At 44.4% G+C, this 22211-nt stretch overlaps 1 protein-coding gene across 1 annotated transcript in view; it reads left to right on the plus strand.

Moving 5' to 3' along the window:
- The window catches only part of ap1m3 (adaptor related protein complex 1 subunit mu 3), a 50681-nt gene extending 28681 nt beyond the window's left edge, over positions 1 to 22000 (plus strand). Inside the window, exons 7-12 of the mRNA XM_034210153.1 lie at positions 1168 to 1310; positions 2225 to 2296; positions 2549 to 2707; positions 4673 to 4798; positions 5067 to 5142; positions 20415 to 22000. Coding sequence (XP_034066044.1) covers positions 1168 to 1310; positions 2225 to 2296; positions 2549 to 2707; positions 4673 to 4798; positions 5067 to 5142; positions 20415 to 20437 — 599 coding nt within the window. The 3' untranslated portion in view covers positions 20438 to 22000. The remainder of the gene's footprint in view (positions 1 to 1167; positions 1311 to 2224; positions 2297 to 2548; positions 2708 to 4672; positions 4799 to 5066; positions 5143 to 20414) is intronic.
- The last annotated feature ends 211 nt before the right edge of the window (positions 22001 to 22211 follow it).

The following is a 22211-nucleotide window of genomic DNA, read 5'->3' on the forward strand; positions in this document are numbered from 1 at the left end:
TGAGATGGTGCAGGCATGCGCTTTCCAGACAGTTTCTGTGAGGTGACGCATTCTGAGGTGAGGCAGAGCTCATCTGTGCCCACCTCACCACACAGTAACTGGCTTGAGCGCGCTCACAAAATAAGTGCCCGCGCTAAATTAGTGCCCGCGCTCCAGCCAGTTACGAGAGGCAGAGCTCGTCCCTGCCTCACTTCTCATCGCTTCCATGTAGTTGTAGCGGAGCTCGGCAAATTTGCTGATTTTGACTATAAAAAGCGATTGGAATCATACATAAATCACATTTACAACACAGATCAGTGGAGACATTTTATTATTATTACTATTTAGTTTTTCTTTAGTTGTTTTTCCGTTACATTGTAGTATGGCCAGTCTATGAGTATGACAAGTGAGGCTCTGCCTCCCCTGACTGCACGTCGCTGCAATTGACAAATGGTTTTGTACTTAAAAAGTCCGATTACTAATGATGTAGTGGGGAAAAACAGTCACATTGGCATAAAGACTTCCCTGTAGGCGTGTTTCCTGAAAGAGACCAACATATAAACCCTGCATTAGTTTAGTAGGCGGAATTATTTCACAAACAGTATATCACAAGCTTTTGACAACAAAGCAAATGTTGTTTTTCCTTGGCAGGGTAATGAAGAAACGCCTCTTAGGGAGATGTGTGTTGCTGTCAGAAGTGTCATTTTCTCGCCGATAGTACAATGTTTATTTACTTTGTTGTGTTTGTGTGGGTGTGTTTGTGAGGCAGAATAGTGTTCGGTGGGGAAGAAGATGATGGCATGGCAGGTTGGAGGTTGTTTGTGTGTAGCAGCTGACGTGGGGGACAAGAAGAGGGCATACTTGGTAGCATACTGTGTGTGTGTGTCTCTGTGTGTGTGTGTGTGTGTGTGTGTGTGTGTGTGTGTGTGTGTGTGTGTGTGTGTGTGTGTATACACTTTGTGAACACCCTGTGAGAGAGAGAAAGACAGTGTGAATGTTTGTCTGTCATCATTTCCCTGACCTTGATTTCCCCTAAGACTGCGTGGAAGGCTCTCAATCTGTTGTGTGTGTGTGTGTGTGTGTGTGTGTGTGTGTGTGTGTGTGTGTGTGTGTGTGTGTGTGTGTGTGTGTGTGTGTGTGTGTGTGTGTGTGTGTGTGTGTGTGTGTGTGTGTGTGTGTGTGTGTCAGGAGAGAAGAGTAAGACAGTGGAGCTGGAGGATGTGAAGTTTCATCAGTGTGTCCGTCTGTCACGCTTCGAGAACGACCGCACCATCTCTTTCATCCCCCCCGACGGCGAGAGCGAGCTCATGTCCTACCGCCTTAACACGACGGTGAGTAGGACACACACACACACGCCACAGTAAGAGCACACGTCTAATTTGTCTCACAGTAAGAATATGTATGTACAGAAATGTACAGACACAAGCTAGTAAGTTCATTCTTTTGTAGACTTTTTTTGTCATATTTCCATCATAATATTTATCACAGATATTGAAGTAAACAAATATATAAATATATCTCAATAATTGTCATTTTCTTGAATTGAAATCATTATCTTATTGAATGTTACAAATATAGTTGTTGTATTTTTTGTTTTGATTTAACTTTCAGTGATGTAAGCTGTAAAACATTTGAAATAGTCTATATGTTACTGTCACTGCTGATATAGTTTGTTGTTATAATTTAATACATTTCCTTATACAGTATATAACGTTTTATCAAAAACAAAGCCTACCCTGGATCATATTACTGTGGTGAGTCAGAGCTTCATGATAGAAAATAAAACCTCAGGGAAGCATGAGAAGCTGTGTCAACAAAATGAAATGAAGCTAACCAGATAAATGCATATATCTTAAAGATTATGTCCACAGGGTGTCAATACAACATCAGATATACTGTAATTAGTTTCTAAAGAGAATCAGAATACCTTTATTAGTCCCACAGAGGGGACATTTACAGTGGACATCCAAACTTTTACTCTAATAAAGTAATATCTAAGAAATAATCTTTGTGGCTGCAACACATTTCAATGCCTAGTAACAATGACAGTTTCCACTCCTCCTGACATGGTGTTTAATGAACAGAGGATGTTAAGGGGGCGCTGCCAGCAGTTCTTGTCTCCCTTGTAAAAACACAATCTCTCTCTCTCTGCTGTCCACTGTGTCACTGGTGATGTGTGTTGTAGTGATGCACTTCAGCTCTGCACTCTCCCCTTCTGACCTTGTCCACTCTCTCCCTCTGACAGGTGAAGCCTCTCATATGGATTGAGAGTGTGATTGAGAAGTTCTCTCACAGCCGTGTGGAAATCAAGGTGAAGGTAAGGATGAGTGTCACATAAACACACACACAGTGGCGAAAGCTTATCCACTTCACTGCAACTTGTTTAGTATTTATGACACACCCTTCTCAAGTGGATTACCTCTGACCATGTTTGAGGCAGTGACGGCAATACAGACTCAAAAAACAAGTTTGCATAATCATTTAGGTATTGATCTGAATTTGGACGCCCTTTCTTTATTGTAAAGATCTCGGATGACATTTGAACTCTGTCCTCTGTGTCCTTCCACAGGCTCGAAGTCAGTTCAAGAGCCGCTCCACTGCCAACAATGTGTCCATTATGGTGCCAGTGCCCAGTGATGCTGACTCACCCAAGTTCAAGACCAGCACAGGCAGCGCCAAGTGGGTGCCCGAGAAGAACGCGGTGCAGTGGAACATCAAGTCCTTCCCTGTTAGTGTGCCAACAACATATCACAACTTACACAAATATAACAAAACTAACTATGACAAATATCTGATTTTAAAGTCTGATGAGCCTCAGTTTGATACACATGGGTGGCAAGTAGCTAAGTAAATCTACCGTACAATTTTAAGGTACTTTTACTTTCCAATTTCTGCTGCTTTATTTTTGTACTCCACTACAATTGAGAAGCAAATATTACTTTCACCCTACATTCATTGATAAATGTAGTTACAACAGACTTTGCAGAAAAAACATTTATAATACAATCATTTAATCAAAAATGAATTAGTATGTTCTATTTTAAGTTAAAATAAGACTTAGTTAAAGCTAACAAACAGCATAAAGGTATTGGCATAATCTCCAATAGCTTAATCACTTAAGTGATATTCACATTGATTTGTAAATAGTCATAAGGTAAAGTAAAGTCAATTTAGGGGCTATTTAAATAGTCCCTAAATTGACCTCTCATAGACATGAGTGCTTTTACTTTTGCTACGTTTGGTTGTAAAATGATGATTGTAATTTCACTTAACTAAAATACATGTATCAGGGTATTTCTACACGGTGGTATAGCTACTAATCTATCTCACTACTCGTTCTATGATTGATAATACTTCATAACTCCCATTGCCCATTGTATTTTTAATCTGGCAAGTATCAGATATCTTTCAAATCTTTCAATCAGCCTCCCCATACACAAAACAAATCACACTCATATTTTATCTCTCCATTTAATCCTGTAAAACATGTTTGCTGTTAAAATATAGAGAAAAACAAGTTCACACATTTAAAAAAAAAAGAAAGAAAGTGGAACAGCATTAATTCAGTCGAGGTTTCTTTTATCTGGAAAGTTCTGTTATCTCCTCAGTAATTCATTATGTTTTCATCCTGTCAGCTGATGACGTATTGTTTTCCAGCCGGTGTATGATTCTTTTCTGTCTCTATCAACCTTTGGACACTATAAAACTCTATATTCTCTCAGGGAACCATACTTAACTAATGTTTGATGGAGGTTTTAAAAAACAAAGGTGACGCAGTGGCTTGTTGTGATAAGAAACACGTAACCACAGTCTGACAGCCTTCAGCTCCGCCACACACATTCACTTCCTGTGAGAGCACATAGAGCTTTTAGAAATAACTGCAATTGCCTTCAGCTATTTCATAATCATGATTTGTCATTTTATTATTTATATTATTATGCAAACAATTAATATTTCTTTTATGAGCTGTAGGAAAGAGATAAGGTTTCCACAGCAACCTTATAACGGCAAGTAGAAGAAAAGTTCTCTGCCAGAACACTTTTGTTTATTTTCAAGAAAGAGTTTCTTTATTTGTTTTCATCTGAGCTTTTTATTGTGGCAAGACTCGGCTATAAAAAGATGATGTCCCAAACAACATCAACATTATCATCATGTGATGGCAACTTGTGGGTTGTTTGTTATTGTTGCCAGGTTACTCTCAATAAAGCTGATAATAAGACAACACCCATACTACATTACCTGATAAAAAAATATAACTTAGATTTAATTGTGACTAAAACTTTTTATTCTTGCATATTTAGTAATAAATCCTTGATTTGAAACCAAATGCCATGCCTTAAAGTCAGTATGGTGACTGATTTGCAACAAACCAAACCCTTAACATTGTCAGGGCTTGAATAATATTTGACAATGGCTGGTATAAGGAATGATTAACCTGTTTCTTGTGCTTATATCCTGGAAAAGTCTGGCATCTATCTTAATTCCCATAAATGGACTACTGATTCACCTTTTATTGACATGGAAGTTGACTCACATTGCAATGAATATAACGTGTGTTTTGTTGTAGAAGAGGAAATGGCTCCTCAAACAAAACCATTTTATCTGCAAGGCTTATTGAACAGTATCACTCTAATTGTTGTCTCTGTGACCAGATACAGCTTTGTGTTTTTGTTCTCTGTATTTGCACATGTAGGGTGGTAAGGAGTATATGATGCGTGCGCACTTTGAGCTGCCCAGTGTGGACAGTGGTGAGCTGGAGGCAAAGATACCAATCACAGTTAACTTTGAGATTCCTTATTTCACGGTGTCTGGGATTCAGGTGGGTCCCTTTATTAACATCCATTACACAATTATTTCTTTCATTATGTTTTTAACTTCACAATGTTTCTTAACCTATTTTAGAAATATTAGTCCTTCAGTTTGTCTCTAAGAATAAAATAACCATATTCAGAAATAAACTGTTTTTAATGCACATTAATAATTATTATATGCAAGGACAGACTCATTAAAACATACAACACTATGTTGGTGGTTGTTTGTGAGTGAATAACTGAAATAACTATATTTAACCTGTGTGTGTTGCCTAGGTGCGTTACCTTAAGATTATAGAGAAGAGCGGTTACCAGGCATTACCATGGGTGCGCTACATCACACAAAGTGGAGGTGAGAACAAACACACTGAAATATTCTCACACTTTCAATAACCACACACATTTAGAATTTGTATATCTGACGGTGGGGAGGTTATTTTATATCTAAGGTAACACAAAGTCTGGGATTGGGACGCTGAAAAGTTGGCAGTCCGTTGCCTAAATCCTGTGAGAAAATGTATAAAGAGTTTAACACTAAAAAACAACTACTCTCCCTAATCTGGACTGTGTGAGTGTTTTTCGATCATATTTCCTTAACAAGGGAACTTTCCTCAGATAAGAGTGAGTACATCAACCAATATTGACCTAAGCACTTTCACAGGGAAGAATACCATCACAAAAATATAGATACGATTTATTACACCTAACGTTAATACGGAATTACGCCACACCGTGTACTATTCATGTTCTCCAGTTTAGCTGTTTTGTACGGTGGCCCTGAAGTGCAAGACACCACAGCATTTCACAAAACGCTACAGCATTTCACAAAACGCTACAGCATTTCACAAAACACCACAGCATTTCACAAAACGCCGCAGTATTTCAGAAAACACCACAGCATTTCAGAAAACACAACAGCATTTCAGAAAACACCACAGCATTTCACATTGGACGGAAAGGGTATTCCTTTAGGGAGAACACTTCTTGTTTGTGATTGGACAGAGCCACCAGAGAAGCACTGCTGTGATTGGTTGTTTTTGCTGCCAGTCAAGAAATGACGCTTCGTGATTGGTCAACACCCGACAGCGAAATATGTCCCAACACATAAGCCGTTAGCACACACTCAGAGCTAACAGCTCCTCATATCTGTTCAGAAACTCGACAAAAGTTAAACATACAAACCACAGACTGTCTATGTCATGGTGAATACAGTCGCTGCATTATTTATGTCTGTATGACGTTGTTGTGAGTGTGGACGGAGCAGCAACAGGTTAGTTTAGCCTGATGGATCCGATTCCATTAAAAAAACACGCATTTTAAAAGCTTTTCGCCTGCCGTCTTGTCTGCAGACTTGTCAAAGCATTATTTCATGGTTTTTACTAACCGTTATCAGTGTGTAGTTACTTCGGCACCACTTTGAAACGTGTATTACAATTAAATCACGGTCAAATATGTTCATTTTGTTGTAGTTGGTATCTCCCATAGGATTTACATGGAGATACGCCCCGCCCCCTCTCAGCGCCTCTTGTTTGAATGACAGGAGCAAACACAGCTGACAGCCGCGGTGAAACTCGAGCGATTAGAGCGATGCGAATATTGGGTGGTCTACCATAGTATTTACGTGGAGATAAGCCCCTTAAAAACCATGAATTAATAAAGCATTAATTCTGTATTTACTCCGGTCGTTCAAACAAGACGCTGGAGAGGGGGCGGGCCGTATCTCCATGTAAATCCTATCGGAATCGGATCGATCAGGCTAAACTAACCTGAAGCTGCTCCGTCCACACTCACAACAACGTCATACATAGGCCTACAGACATAAATAAAGCAGCGATTGTATTCGCCATGACATAGACAGTCTGTGTTTTGTATATGTTTAACTTTTGTCCAGTTTCTGAACAGATATGAGGAGCTGTGAGCGTGTGCTAACAGCTAACAACTGATGTGTTGGGCCAATCACGAAGCGTCATTTCTTGACTGGCAGCAAAAACAACCAATCACAGCAGTGCTTCTATGGCTGGCTCTGTCCATTCACAAACAAGAAGTGTTCTCCCTAAGGAATACCCTTTCCGTCCAATGTGAAATGCTGTGGTGTTTTCTGAAATGCTGTGGCGTTTTCTGAAACGCTGCGGCGTTTTGTGAAACGCTGCGGCGTTTTGTGAAACGCTGCGGCGTTTTGTGAAACGCTGTTGCGTTTTCTGAAATGCTGTGGCGTTTTGTGAAATGCTGTGGCGTTTTGTGAAATGCTGCGGCGTTTTGTGAAATGCTGCGGCGTTTTGTGAAATGCTGTGGCGTTTTGTGAAATGCTGCGGCGTTTTGTGAAATGCTGTTGTGTTTTCTGAAATGCTGTTGTGTTTTGTGAAATGCTGTGGTGTCTTGCACTTCAGGGCCACCGTAGTTTTGCCTTTTTTCATTTTTAAAGCACGATAGTTTCAAACACATTAGCAAATCAGAAGTCACCTGAGGTTAAATAAGACATCTTCCTTGAAAGAGCAGTGTCAGTCTTTCTGCATTACTATTCAGTGTTTGGCCTAAAAGTGAACCCAGCTGTATAACATCCATCATATCCATTACCTGGCTCTATCACCATGAGCCATGGCCCCGGGGGCTTTGAATGACAGCACACAGGATGTTAAGGAGAGAAATGTTACACGCCCATAAGCTTCTGGTGTAAAATGCTTTATTTCTCAGTCGTTTTAATTGGAACAGAGATAGAGAGAAAGTTATTCTAGCAAAGTTATCACTCGAGAACTATAGGTTACTTACGTAACCCCAGTTCTCAGAGTAACATGAAGTGAGATGTCTCACTATGGGATGCGCCTTATCGCAGAGCAAACAGAAGCATCAATCTCATTACGCCAATCCTGATTGGCTGGTGATCTTGACGTCAGCGTCAGGGAATTCACCCCCTATAAGTAGCTTGCGCCACGACGCATGCGTCATTCAAAATAAGCACCTCTTCTCGCTTCACCATAGCAAGGAGGGCCGTCTGGTGAGACATCTCATTTCATGTTACTCTGAGAACTGGGGTTACGTAAGTAACCTATAGTTCTCATTCATAACACTCCGTTCGATGTCTCACTATGGGAAATTGTAGCTCCCGTATTGTCAGACGAGCTTATCTCGAAAATCACCAAACCAACCAGAACTTAACAGGTAGAGCTCTGACTCAACCAGGTGCCCAGCACTGCTTGAGTCACACTGGGAGCAGAACGTCCAGCCTGTTAATAGGCGGACAAAAGTGAGCGGCGAGGACCAGCTCGCCGCTGCACCAATGTCTTGGATGGGAGACATCCTGGACAGAGTCCAGGATGCAGCCAGACCCTGAGTCGAAAGAGCTCGCGGACCCGAGGGTGCCTGCGAACTCTGACTCGTATGAGCCCCAAAGCAATTGCTTAAACAAACCAGTGGGAGAGCCGTTGCTTAGTAACAGGCTTGCCCTTATAAGGGTTAGCCCAGGACACAAGGGGTTGGTCATTATGACGAAGCACCCTTGATCTGTCCCTGTACGTGCGTAAAGCACGGGCTGGACACGGCAAATCCGGCCGCTGTTCCCCGGAGGAATACAGTGGCGGGGAGGATGCCTCAATGTCAAATGTGGTACCTGAACCAACCGCCTTAAGATAAAGGCAGGGTTGGGCTTCAACCACACTCTGTTTGCCCTGGGGCGAACTGAGTGCATGAAGACTGTACAGATAGCGCATGAGTGCCACTGGCTCGCTTGGCAGCTGCCAGGGTCAGCTTCATGTCACACTGTATTCAGATTGTACCACTCACGGGCCAGGCCCATAGAGCCAAGCGCTCTGGGTGTGGGTGAAAGATCGCCCCCCCCGCTTGGGACAGTATGTCCCTGCGTAGTGGGAGCTGCCATGGCTGCCAGCACAGCAGCTGATATATCTCCGCTAGCCAGTACACAGCTGGCCAGTGCGGAGCTATCAGGATAAGTGTGTGGCGTTGCTCTCTCACTCTGGCCAGAGTTGGGGGTATCAGAGCCAGGGGTGGGAACGCGTACAGAAGGCCCGGGGGCCAATCGTGCACGAGTGCATCCACGCCTAACGGTGCATTTAGATCGCGCATCGAAAAGAACAGCTGACACTGAGCGTTGTCTTTCGATGCGATCAGATCCACCGCGGCTCTGCCGTAACGCACCCACAGCTGGCTCACAATCCTTGGATGTAGAGTCCAGTCTGCATAAAGTGGTATACCTCTGGACAGTAGATCTGCCCCGAGGTTCATCACTCCCGGTAGGTGCGTCGCTCTCAGAGAGAGGAGACGTCTACCGCTCCATAGGATCAGTTTGCGCGCCAGTGTGTGTAACTGGAGAGAACGCAAAACCCCTTGGCGGTTAATATACGATATTGTGGTCGTATTGTCTGTCCTCACGAGGACGTGATGTCCCCTGAGGAAAGGCAGAAAGCGTTTTAGGGTGCGAAACACCGCTAAAAGGCTCCAGGTAATTTATGTGCGCCCGCTGGAGGTCTCTGTTCCAGAGACCCCTCACCGGGCAACCTTCATAAATACCACCCCAACCTGTCAGACATGCGTCCGTGGTGACCACTTTCCGTGAAAGGACAGCACCTATAGGCAAACCTCGTACTAGAAAAGTCGGGTGCAGCCAGTGGCGCAGTGCCATTACGCATTTCACAGTAACCATCACTCTCCGCGCGCCATGGTTTAGTTTTAGGGCGGCCACCCAGCGCTGAAACTCCTCATGTGTAACCGTCCCAGTCGTACGATCAGGATGGCTGACGCCATGAGCCCCAGCAATCGCAGGCATGATCTGAAGAGAACATGTTTGCGCAGCTGGAAAAGAGCGAGACAAGCTCTGAAAGCTTTCACTCTTTCCGCTGACAAGCGAGCTGAAAAGGGCACCGAGTTCAGGCGTAAACCCAGGAAGAGTATAGTCTGCGCGGGGCACAACATGCTCTTCTCTGTGTTTATTATGAAACCCAGGTTGAGCAGGTGCTTTACGAGGACATTTGTCTGCGTAACAGCCTCCTGCTCCGACTGTGCGAGAAGCAGCCAGTCGTCCAGGTAGGTCGCCAGGCGAATACCCTGTTGTCTTAACGGGGCTATCGTGGCCTCCGTACATCGTACAAACACCCTTGGACTGAGAGACAGACCGAAGGGGAGTACTCTGTATTCATAACAGATCCCCTGAAATGCGAATCTCAGATATTTCCTGTGTGGGTAATATACTGGGATGTGAAAATACGCATCTTTCAGGTCGACTGATGTAAACCAGTCGTCTTGTCGCACGAGCCGCAGCAGAGATGTGTGAGTGAGCATTCTGAACTTATATATTTTTAGATATTTGTTTAGAGCCCTCAAATCAAGTATTGGCCGAATTCCGTTCCCTCCCCGTTTGGGAACGAGGAAGTACTTGGAATAGAAGCCGCCCTGACTCTGCTCGGCGGGTACAATAGATATAGCCCTCTTTTCTAGGAGTGAGAGAATCTCTCTCTCCAGAATATGGGCTGACTCTCCTCGGGCCTGCGAATGCAGAATGCCTGAGAAGCGAGGGGGGGTGACGGTGACTTGGAGTCTGTAGCTCCGTGTAACTGTCTTGAGAAACCCAAGCAGATGTCGTGCGCATCTCCCGCTGTATGCTCCTTAGAGCCAGCTGAGATTTCACGTATCTTCCCCTCTGAGTCTCTATTTGTTGTGTTATGGGGCCCTCCAGTGTCTGAGCACTGTGGTGCCTCATTTCGACAATCTCCACCGACACAGCGCATGCGTGTGACGGTGGTGCCTTCACAACCCCAGCCGGCACTGCGCATGCGCGTGACGGTGGTGCCTTTACAGCTCCAGCCGGCACTGCGCATGTGCGTGACGGTGGTGCCTTCACGACCCCAACCGGCACTGCGCATGCGCGTGATGGTGGTGCCTTCACAGACCCGTCAATTGTCCGCCCTTTGAGAGAGGCCGTAGCTGCTCTCAGAAGGGGAACAGTTGACGGACTGTTTATTGTTTTTATTGTTGTTCTTTTCATTTTTTCGAGCTGCGCCCTTGGCTCGAAGCCTGGATGCGTCAGCGGAAAATGTTTTATGACAGAAAAATCAATAAGTGTGTGACATGTGTTTATGCGGACTTGAGGATGGTGTTGAGGCATCTCTCGAGGCGGCGGGAACACATTTAGAGCTGGGGAACCGTAGACTTCCAGCTCTGTCACAGAGGGGAGAAGGAGGGGCTGTCACGCCGCTCGCTTCTTCTTCCTCGACTGCTGGCCGAAATTCTGGGTTGGCTGCGCCTGGGCTGCAGCCGGAACCGGAGATTTTCTAGGCCAGCTCGCCCTCGTCCCCTGCCTGGGCTGGGGACTCGGGGCGGACTGCGACCTCTGCGTTTTCGGTATTTTGAACCGAGCAGGGTTCGGGGCAGCTTGGACGAAGGGCTGCCGCTGCGAAGGCAGCGGCTGGGCCCTTCGAGGGAGGCAGAGGTGGAGGGCCTCGTCCTCCTTCTTTTTCGACTCGCATCTCCTCTGCATGGAGGCAAGAGCGGAGCCGAAAATCCCCTCGGGAACGATGGGCATGTCAAGCACATCCTCCTTTTCCCGGTCTGGGAGGTTGGTGTGGTTGAGCCATCTAGCTCTTTCCTGCACCACCATGATCCCCATTGTTTTGCCCGTGGCCTGGATGGCGCAGCGTTGGACACGGAGACAAATGTCTGTGGAACTGCTCGTCCAGAACGGCCAACTCGTCCAGAACGGCCGGTCCAGGATTACTCAACATATCCTCACAGAGCTCCGCTTGGTATGCGGTTAGCAGTGAGGAAACGTTCAGAGCCCTGGCGGACAACGCTGCGGCTCTGTAGGACCGTTCAGTCATGGTCGACTGGAAACGGTCCATCTTCGCTGGCAGCGTGGGGTTCCTGCTTGGTGACGGGCCCATCCTCGGTAGGAGGTGGGCTGCCACCAGCAGTTCCATCGGCGGTATGCGGAGCAGGCCGAGCCTCTCCATACCGTCGCAGTCTAGGGAGGAGGCACCCTGGATTGGGGCCTTGTTGCTAAAGGGTCGGTCCCTCCACGAGACCGACACCTCATCCAACATCTCTGGGAAGACCGGGAGGAGTTGCCTCCTTGTCCTCGTTGCTTGGGGAGAATGTTTCCCCTCGTAACGGGACCTGGCGGTCTCATTGGCCATTTCGGGCCACGGGATGTCTAGCCTGGACGCAGGGCGCTGACACGCGGCCTGCAGGTCCATGCTCAGACAGGGCGAAGCTGGTGTGCTATCGCCCGGGAGAGCAGCCATCGCTCCCGGCTATGCCGTTTGAGCCGATGACATGAAGATATCTTCTTCTTGCTCATCCGAATCAGACAGAAGGAACTCAGAGGTGTCCTCTTCGTCCTCCATGTAGTCTAATTCCAGGACATCCTCCGCGGGCGAGACCATGGTGAGGTCTCGCCGGGAGCTCCCGCCTGGTGAGGCGTGGGGCTCCGTTCCCGCGTCTCTTGCCGCCACCGGGTCCCGGCCCTGACACGGCGTGGGATCCCGGTTCCGCAGCTGCCGCTGTTAGTGAGCCCCAGACCGACACAGTGAGGGGCTCAGTCTCTGCGGCGGACGCCCCCGTGTCTTGATTGCCAAACGGTGAATCAGTGGACATGAGGGAGTCCTGTTCCAACAAGCTAGCTTGGTGTGCTAGCCGTCGGTGGAGGCTCTTTCGGATGAAACGGGCACAATGCCCGCACGAGCCGGGGTTGTCAATAGCCTCCTGGGCGTGTTCCAGCCTGAGGCAGGACGAGCAGACCTGGTGTGAGTCTGTGCCTGCTATCTTCAACCCGCAGCCGAATGACCGAGCCTCCGAGTCCCTGACTCCTCTGGTGTGAGGGGGAGAGGCGTCCATCTTGTTCGCCTCGTGGCGTGGAGAGGACCCGCTCGTAACAGGTACGTCGTTGAGAGAAAAAGTGTTACCAACCCGTCCTTAATCCGGAGAAAAAGGGACGGTGTGGGTCCTTTGTTCTCAAAGAATATTGACTGGTGTGTCAATATACTTCTAATCCTTTTCTCCTCCGTGAGAGAGAAAAAGAAAAGCGTCCTCGCTACCGTGGTGTCGGTAGTAAGGGGAATCTAGCTAGCAACAGGTGCGTAGCTAGCTTGAGAAAAATCAAAACCTTACCTTACTTTCCGGGGAAAGAAACGGCGAGGTCGATTTTAATACTAACTGGCGTTAGTATTACCGTCTTCTTGCGAAGCAGAAGGAGTAGCCGGCGAGCGCCCGTCGACCGAAATGGTTATATTTGGGTTCAGTCTGTGGACCGTTAAGCTTGTCCGGCTACTATAGAGATGTGCTCTGAAGCGAGAAGAGGTGTTTGAATGACGCATGCGTCGTGGTGCAAGCTACTTATAGGGGGTGAATTCCCTGACGCTGACGTCAAGATCACCAGCCAATCAGGATTGGCGTAATGAGATTGATGCTTCTGTTTGCTCCGCGATGAGGCGCATCCCATAGTGAGACATTGAACGGAGTGTTATGAATGAGAACTGCAGATTCAGTTGCTGCCCTGGGAATGAACCCCTCTGCATCTTTCAAACCCAAGTGTGATACCAAGAGAGACAAGCGCCAAGAGAGGTTTCGGTGTTTGTGAGCTTTAAAGGTCACCTATTATGCCAAATCCACTTTTTCATGTCTTTAATACATAAACATGTGTCCCCTCTGTGTAAAGAGATTCTGAAAGTTTCAGGAACAAAGACCCCCTCTCTTTTTGTCCTGATCCATTTATATAAAAACCTGTCTGAAAATGAGCTGATCAGATGTTGGCCACTTTATGATGTCATACCGATGGTTTGGCTTTTGTAACCATTAGCCAATAACCACCTTATCACCTGAATCTCCTCCTAGAGCACCATTGTGTTCTTTTTAACCAAATATCTCTCAGAGGGGTGTGGCAGTGGTGTAGTGGGGATTTTTTTACTGGGGGGATGCTATTTTAATTAGGTCATCCCAAACAATGCCACACAAGTGCGCATGCGCGCAGTGCACTCACAAAACGGGCAGACAGGTCCACAGAAAACTACCGGTATGCTTAGTCCTACTTTAGTTACTGTACTGCAAAAAGCAGACGGCGCTGCGCTCAACACACACACAGACTCAAAACCATGGACACACTGGCACATAAGTTACATAAACAATTTATAGGCCTAAATTGCATAAGCTACAGTATTGCAACTAAGCAGACAGTGCTTCTCTCTCTCTCTCTCTCTCTCGATCTCTCTCTATATCGTACGATCTCTCTATCTCTCTTACTCTCTCTCTCTCTCTCTCTCTCTCTCTCTCTCTCTCTCTCTCTCTCTCTCTCTCTCACTTTCAAAATCTATTTAAAACTCATAACAAACAAACAAACAAAATGTCCAAAGTTGTCCTGAAATTAACTTATTAAATAAACAAAACGAAAAATATAGACATACTTATGCAAACAACATTGAATCTGGACTTGACATTATTCTGATTAGGCCTAGCCTACATTGCAAATAAGCAGACAGCGCTGCTTTCTCACACACACACACACACACACACACACACACACAACCTTGGGTTTTGAAGACCGTAATGGAGTGGGACACACTTTGCAGCCCAGTTTTCCCAGCTTTGCAGTCTATCCACGGGTATTCTGCCTCTTGTTTCCTCCGCCACATCTCCTCCGTCCATACCTCTGGGAAAGGTGAGCTTGAGATAGTCAAGGGGAACGTTGCTAGTGCAGCTTACGTGCACGTTAGCTCGCTATCCACGTCTTTAGGCGGCTCTTCTGATGATGTATTACTAGCAGCTTCACTTGTAGCTTCGGTGCTGCTAGCCTCTTTCTTCTTGTGAATTATATTCTTTTAGAAAATAAGTCAAGTAAAACATGTTAGCCTGCCATTATAGAGCTGTTTCGTTAGCGTTCTTGAGGGAAAGAGCTGCCGCAAAATCGGCGGGCGCGGCGAGCTGGCTCACCGTGGGTGTGTCAGTGACTATGGTCAGTGACCGCGGGGTCAGTATGAATCATACTTTTTTAAGGAAATCGTTTTTATTTTTTATTTTAATTACTGTGAAATGCATTATGTTTTCGTCATTATTACAACAAATACACACTTGCAACTGATAACACTGGCAATGATTTTATATTTATTAGACTTTAAAAAAAAGATCATGCTCCAAATAAGTGGGGGTACGGCGTACCCCCGCGTCCAACGCCCACTACACCACTGGGGTGTGGGGAGTGGCTCCTTATTTTCATCTAAAGGTCCTTACACACCAAACAGACACCAAAGAACACCAAAGAACACCTCCCGACAGAATGTCGCCTCACGTCTCACGTGTCGGACTGGAACACACCGCAAAGACTTCAGCCAAGTTGCACGTACGAACTGCGCATGCTTGAGTGGCAATACCTCTCCTTACCAGCAGGCGGCGGTTGTGTGTATTCGTCATTCAAGAGAGGCAACGACCGGAAGATAGACTGCGTGATAACCGAGAGAAGAAGAACAGACTGTGTGATATAAACAAACAACAAATAGCGTGTGTTTTACATTTGCACTCTACAGAGAGAAGCTCATGGGGCTTTCCCGAACCTGTGTCGAGAGCTGGAGTTAAATGAAATCTCAGATTTGCCTTCTTAATAGTTTGTTTGGGTCCCTCACTTCCGTTTCCATTCTCATGCACTGATTCGCTAAGCTGAACAGCCAATCAGAGTGATTTCTTTGGCCGACGGCCTTTTACCGACAGCCTCCGGCGGAAGGTGTCGGCACGGCCGAAAAGACACGACGGGGCAGGACACACCAAGACACACCAATCTGAGTAGGGCGACACGACGCTCATCGACGGTCCGACATCTATCGACGGCCGAAATCGGCTTGGTGTGTAAGGGACTTAAAGTAAAAGAAACACAGAATCAGCACTTTTGAAACAGGGCTGAAACAGAGGGGTTTATGGGATGCTACAAGGCATGATCTGTTTGATATTTTTGAGCCAAACACTTCAGAGACATGTTTTGTATATATCTGAGACCTATAATATATTGATGAACAATAGGGGACCTTTTTAAGGATTGTATTACCCTTCTTACTTGATATTTTACCTTGGAAAAGGGTTTATCTACATCTGTTTCTTAAACACATGATTAATATTAGGACTGATCAAGATTGAAGATACAGTTTATTGATGGGACTGCAGGCACATCCTTCTTACTATCAAACTAGTTTCATTAAGGGATAAATGGAAATGAAGATATAATCCCAACAACTCCACTGGAGCATTGCCAGAAATCTTTTACCTTTCATACCTACCATACGGCCGTCAAATGAACCTGCCTCATCCATCATATCCATTACCTGGATGTGTCTGGTGTGAGTCGCAGGCTGCCGGAGGTTGAATGATGCCACAAAGTGCCAGGAAGCTCCCAGGGTGGCGCTCAGGAAATGCCAAGGTTACTATTTCCGTGCTGTAACATCAGCAAAGAAGAGACAGACAGAGAGACAAAGGAAGGAGGAGGAGGACAGGAGATGAGTTCAAGCGAGAGAAAGAAGAGTGAGGAAGTCGGAGAGAACGCTATCACCTTTCTCTTATTGTTACCATCAGCAACATGGGGAGGAAGGGGGGGATGAGACAGTGCTGCTCACATTTCACTCAGCACTACATGAGGACACACTCACACTGATTAAACAACCCTGATACTGTAGACTCACTGTACTGAAGTATTAATGAGTGATGAACAGACATTTAGTGGTCCTACTGTACAGCAGTAAGGGACAATTCCCAACATCAGACTGTGAGTGGTCAGAATATGATCAGGCAGCGTCTCACTGCAGCTGATCTTTGATACTGGCAGTGGCCCCTCATGCTGATGTGGTTCTTACAGTATGTCCTGACATTTTAATATAAACTTAAGAAATGATTTTTGGATTGGATTGGGGATTTACTCTTCATTTACAGTAATGTTTCATTACTGTACTTGAACAAAAGAATGTAGACACCCAAACATGTAATTGTGAAACATCTTGTTTTAAAATAATGGACTTAAACATGCAGCTGTAGAGGACTCCACGCTTTCTACAAACTTACTGAACGACTGATTCGATCCTATTAACAAAAAGCAAAAAACACATCGCTGAGTATAGAAACTGAGGTTGGATGTTGAGGCCTGGCTCTAGAGGTTGTTTTCAGCTTTTGCATGTCGACAAACCTCTGTTCTGCTGCTTGACACATTACATTGCATTTAGCTGACGCTTTTATCCAAAGCGACTTACAATAAGTACATTCGACCAGGAAGACACAACCTTGAAGAAAACAGAATCATATAAGTACATCAGGTTTCATAGAGCCAAACATTTCAAGTGCTACTCAACTGGCTTTAGATAAGCCAGTCCTTTATTAGTATATAAGTGCTTTGTTAATAATTCTATCGCTCAAAATGGAGTCGAAAGAGATGAGTTTTCAGTCTGCGCCGGAAGATGTGCAAGCTGACACAAATGTATGACCTTACTGCAGCACATTGTCTCTGGACTTGCTGTTTTATCAAGTTGCTATAAGGCTAATGGGATTTTTGTGTGTGTTCAAACCGGTAAAAAACCCATAAATAAGATTATTAATTTAAAGCGACAACACTGTCAAGTAGGCTGATGTTTTACATGTTGTGCTCTTTAATAATAAGGAAAGAATGTGTATGAAGGGGTTTTCGATAAAGATAAAACAATAGACAAATAAAGTCTGCGCGCCCTATTGGTTATCATTAGTCAATCATAAACAAAGACAAATTCTGCCTTGATGCAGCCCATCTATTCTATCTTTATACGTGTTCTTTAATATTCACTCTAGCTAGTTTCAGAAGGCTTCACCATCAATCAGAAAAGTTAAGACAACAAAGAAAGTTTTAAAATAGTCTTAAGACCAGCATTTGTGGCTGATTGATCTGCTGAAGTAGGATGTGCATTAAGATATTAGGCGAGGACAGATCAGATTGCCCTGGGTTTGCAATTCCCCGCCTCTCATAAGCCCTAAAGACACAGCGTTGTCATATCCTGATTGGCAAAGATGGGAAATGCAGCAAGCTGCTCTCAATCGTTTTTTTGGAGTGTGCAACAAGTGATCTGATTAAGCCTTCAATCAATTTCGGCATTCAGCTTAAAGCAGGGAAAATTACTACAGATACCAAATAATTAGCGGTAACATTTTATGATAAGGGTACATGAATCATCGTGAATTCATGCATGAAAAAGCATGAATTCATTCATGTAGTACTTCATGAACTATCAGTAACTTATAAGGATTAATATTATCTCATGCATGACTTAATGCAGGAACAATACCTTAATTAATGCATCAACTAAGGGATCTCAATCATCAAAAAATCTGTGATAGTGAGCACTTCTCCTTTGCCGAGATAATCCATCCCACCTCACAGGTGTGGCATATCAAGATGCTGATTAGACAGCATGATTATTGCACAGGTGTGCCTTAGGCTGGCCACAATAAAAGGCCACTCTAAAATGTTCAGTTTTATCACACAGCACAATGTCGCAAGTTTTGAGGGAGCGTGCAATTGGCATGCTGACAGCAGGAATGTCCACCAGAGCTGTTGTCCGTGAATTGAATGTTAATTTCTCTACCATAAGCCGTCTCCAAAGGCGTTTCACAGAATTTGGCAGTACATCCAACCGGCCTCACAACCGCAGACCACGTGTAACCACACCAGCCCAGGACCTCCACATCCAGCATGTTCACCTCCAAGATCGTCTGAGACCAGCCACTCGGACAGCTGCTGCAACAATCGGTTTGCATAACCAAAGAATTTCTGCACAAACTGTCAGAAACCGTCTCAGGGAAGCTCATCTGCATGCTCGTCGTCCTAATCGGGGTCTCGACCTGACTCCGGTTCGTGGTCGTAACCGACTTGAGTGGGCAAATGCTCACATTCGATGGCGACTGGCACGTTGGAGAGGTGTTCTCTTCACGGATGAATCCCGGTTTTCACTGTTCAGGGCAGATGGCAGACAGCGTGTGTGGCGTCGTGTGGGTGAGCGGTTTTCTGATGTCAATGTTGTGAATGAAGTGGCCCATGGTGTTGGTGTTGGTTGGTGTTAAGCGTCTTTGGGTCCAGAAAAGCGCTATATAAATTAATATATTATTATTATTATTATGGTATGGGCAGGCGTATGTTATGGACGACGAACACAGGTGCATTTTATTGATGGCATTGTGAATGCACAGAGATACCGTGACGAGATCCTGAGGCCCATTGTTGTGCCATTCATCCACGACCATCACCTCATGTTGCAGCAGATAATGCACGGCCCCATGTTGCAAGGATCTGTACACAATTCCTGGAGGCTGAAAACATCCCAGTTCTTGCATGGCCAGCATACTCACCGGACATGTCACCCATTGAGCATGTTTGGGATGCTCTGGATCGGCGTATACGACAGCGTGTTCCAGTTCCTGCCAATATCCAGCAACTTCGCACAGCCATTGAAGAGGAGTGGACCAACATTCCACAGGCCACAATCAACAACCTGATCAACTCTATGCGAAGGAGATGTGTTGCACTGCGTGAGGCAAATGGTGGTCACACCAGATACTGACTGGTTTTTGGACCCCCCCAGACTCAGACAATAAAGCAAAACTGCACGTTTCAGAGTGGCCTTTTATTGTGGCCAGCCTAAGGCACACCTGTGCAATAATCATGCTGTCTAATCAGCATCTTGATATGCCACACCTGTGAGGTGGGATGGATTATCTCGGCAAAGGAGAAGTGCTCACTATCACAGATTTTTTCAGATTTGTGAACAATATTTGAGAGAAATGGTTATTTTGTGTATATAGAAAATGTTTTAGATCTTTGAGTTCATCTCATGAAAAATGGGAGCAAAAACAAAAGTGTTGCATTTATGTTTTTGTTCAGTGTATATGAAGAAGACATGAACATCATTAATAACTCAGAAGTCATGATGATTGAGATCTCTTAGTTGATGCATTAATTAAGGTATTGTTCCTGCATTAAGTCATGCATGAGATACTATTAATCCTTGTACATTACTGATAGTTCATGAGTACTACAGTACATGAAGGAATTCATGCTTTTTCATGCATGAATTCATGATGATTCATGTACCCTTACCATAAAGTGTTACCAAATTAGCAATAGTTTGCTTGCTGCATTAAAATGTCCCCTATTTGGAACCAAAGGTGCCCACTTTTTTAAAAAAAACTGCCAGCCCCCAAAAGTACACAATATGTGTAACAGGGTTGTCCACTCGTTAGCCAACCTATACCTCTATATGTTAGCATACCTATATGCAACATAATAACTCAGAATATTAAAATATAGGTACCATGTGACCTAAGATTTTCATCGTCATAACTACACTGTTATGTTCGTATGACCAATAAAAGCCTTGAACCTTGAACCTTGAACATGCATTATAATAAATATGTTTTTAGAAAGCCTAGACTGAGACTGTATAGAATTAAATATCTATCTTAGAAAGGAATGTGGTAAATATTGATAATGTGATTTAGTTTATTGCCACTACGGTTACTATTCTTGCAAATCTTGTTTAGAGATGTAATGGGGCTCATATTGGCAGTGATGGCATGTGCAGGAGTGATGAGGGGATGAGAGCTCTGTTAATGCTCCGATGTTACATTTCTTGGCAGATTACCAGCTCCGGACAAACTAAAGGGCACAGATGCTGCTAGACGAATGGATATTTTCTCCCTCTGTCTGTCTTCCTCTCTCCTCTCCTCGCCTCGCCTCTCTCTGTTCCTCTGGCTCCCTGTCTGCCATATACAGCAGAGGACAAGCACAGGAGGACACATGAAACTGGTCCCCAGCCTGCACAGAAACGAGACATCATCCCTTCCTATAAGACTTTTTAAACTGAGACGGGAAATACTGTTGCATCACCTCTGACCTATGATTTTTCTAAGGGCTTCTCAGGACTCCAGCAAAATGTTTTATTATGTGAATAATGAGCTGATAACTTTGTGACACTGTCTGGTTCTGGCAAGCTCTCGATTCATCACTTTTAATAGACTATCCCTCAAGGTTAATTTAGAGCACAATTTGGGGAGGAATCTAAAATAAATCCTCAGAGATAACATTTTAAATAATAATAAAAGAAATACAATTTGGAGCGTTATCTTTTTTCTTGTCCTTGGCCACTCAGATGTGTAGCTTTTATAACAGCCAAAACCAAAATATAGTGTACAGCCAATATACAGGAACTATGATGACTCATTGTTAATTTATTTCTCAAAGGGACAGAGTACTTCATGTGTCTATAAATCTAAAGTGTGCCATCCTACCAGATTTGTATTGTTTTTCTGTAGAGAAGGTTGTTCCATGCTTCTTTAAATGCAAGGGTTATTCTCCTTCATGTGTTTTGTCCTTGCTTTATAGTCCAGGAGTGCATTATAACTCTGTTATTAATCTTCATCCCTCTCAGAGGCATATTCTTTTCCCGGAACCTTAATATCACATATTCATCGCCTTAAAAAAAATTCTATGTATCATCACCTTTAGCACTGTGAACATAATCCCCAGTGAAGTGAAACTAACACCAGCGACCAGATCAATGATTAATAAGGCACAATATTGTCAGAGGCATTGGCAGAGTAACACAATACCATCAACGTGCTCTCATGGGGCCTGTAACCTTGTCCTTGTGCTCGCAATCAGCTTGCCGCTTTGAGGCAGGGACTGAAGGAATGAGCATGGTGCAGAATTTTTCTGTCATCTGTTGTTTATACTGTACTAGTTAGTCCCCTGTGGAAACTGCTTGAAGGGCAAAGCAGGGGATGGAGGCGCAGAATAAAGGTAAAATAACCTGCGGGGACTTCTTTACAGAATCTGAGAATATAGCTTACATGTTGAGGTAATTGTTTTTCCATGACCCTTTTTTTCCCCAATATATATTCAGTATGTTGGCCTCTGCAGCCCCATCAACTTTTTTAAAGTGGTGTGTGGTGGGATTCACTCCCTCTGTTATGCATGTATTGCACCACATCAGTTCAGCTGCTCTGCAAACAGCAAAAAGGGTCCTGTGTGGATTTATTGCATCTCTGTGACGGAGCCTTCTTTTACAACCATTCAATTTTATTGTGGGGACATTTTTTCTGCAACTAATGAGCATTTTCAATAAGTGTGTGTTTTAATGTGTTCACTTTAATTTATCTAACTACTATTTGTCATTGGGAAACAAAGGGATATATTTGGAAATTAAACGTTTTTTTTTATCTTGTTTTGGAATATTGTGTTTTTTTTAAGAGGAGTCTTTTGTAATGAACATCTGACTGTGTTCAATACATGTTTAGGTTTATACATTTACTAAGCCTAAACCTATGGCAGAATAATGTCGGTTAAACTCAGCTTTGACATAGAAAAACTGAAAAATATCAGGTATATTTGTACTCATTTTAATCACACTTCATATACTGAAGATATACTGTCTC

The sequence above is a fragment of the Gymnodraco acuticeps genome, unplaced genomic scaffold, assembly GCF_902827175.1.
Source record: "Gymnodraco acuticeps unplaced genomic scaffold, fGymAcu1.1, whole genome shotgun sequence".
In the NCBI taxonomy this organism is placed as follows: Eukaryota; Metazoa; Chordata; class Actinopteri; order Perciformes; family Bathydraconidae; genus Gymnodraco; species Gymnodraco acuticeps.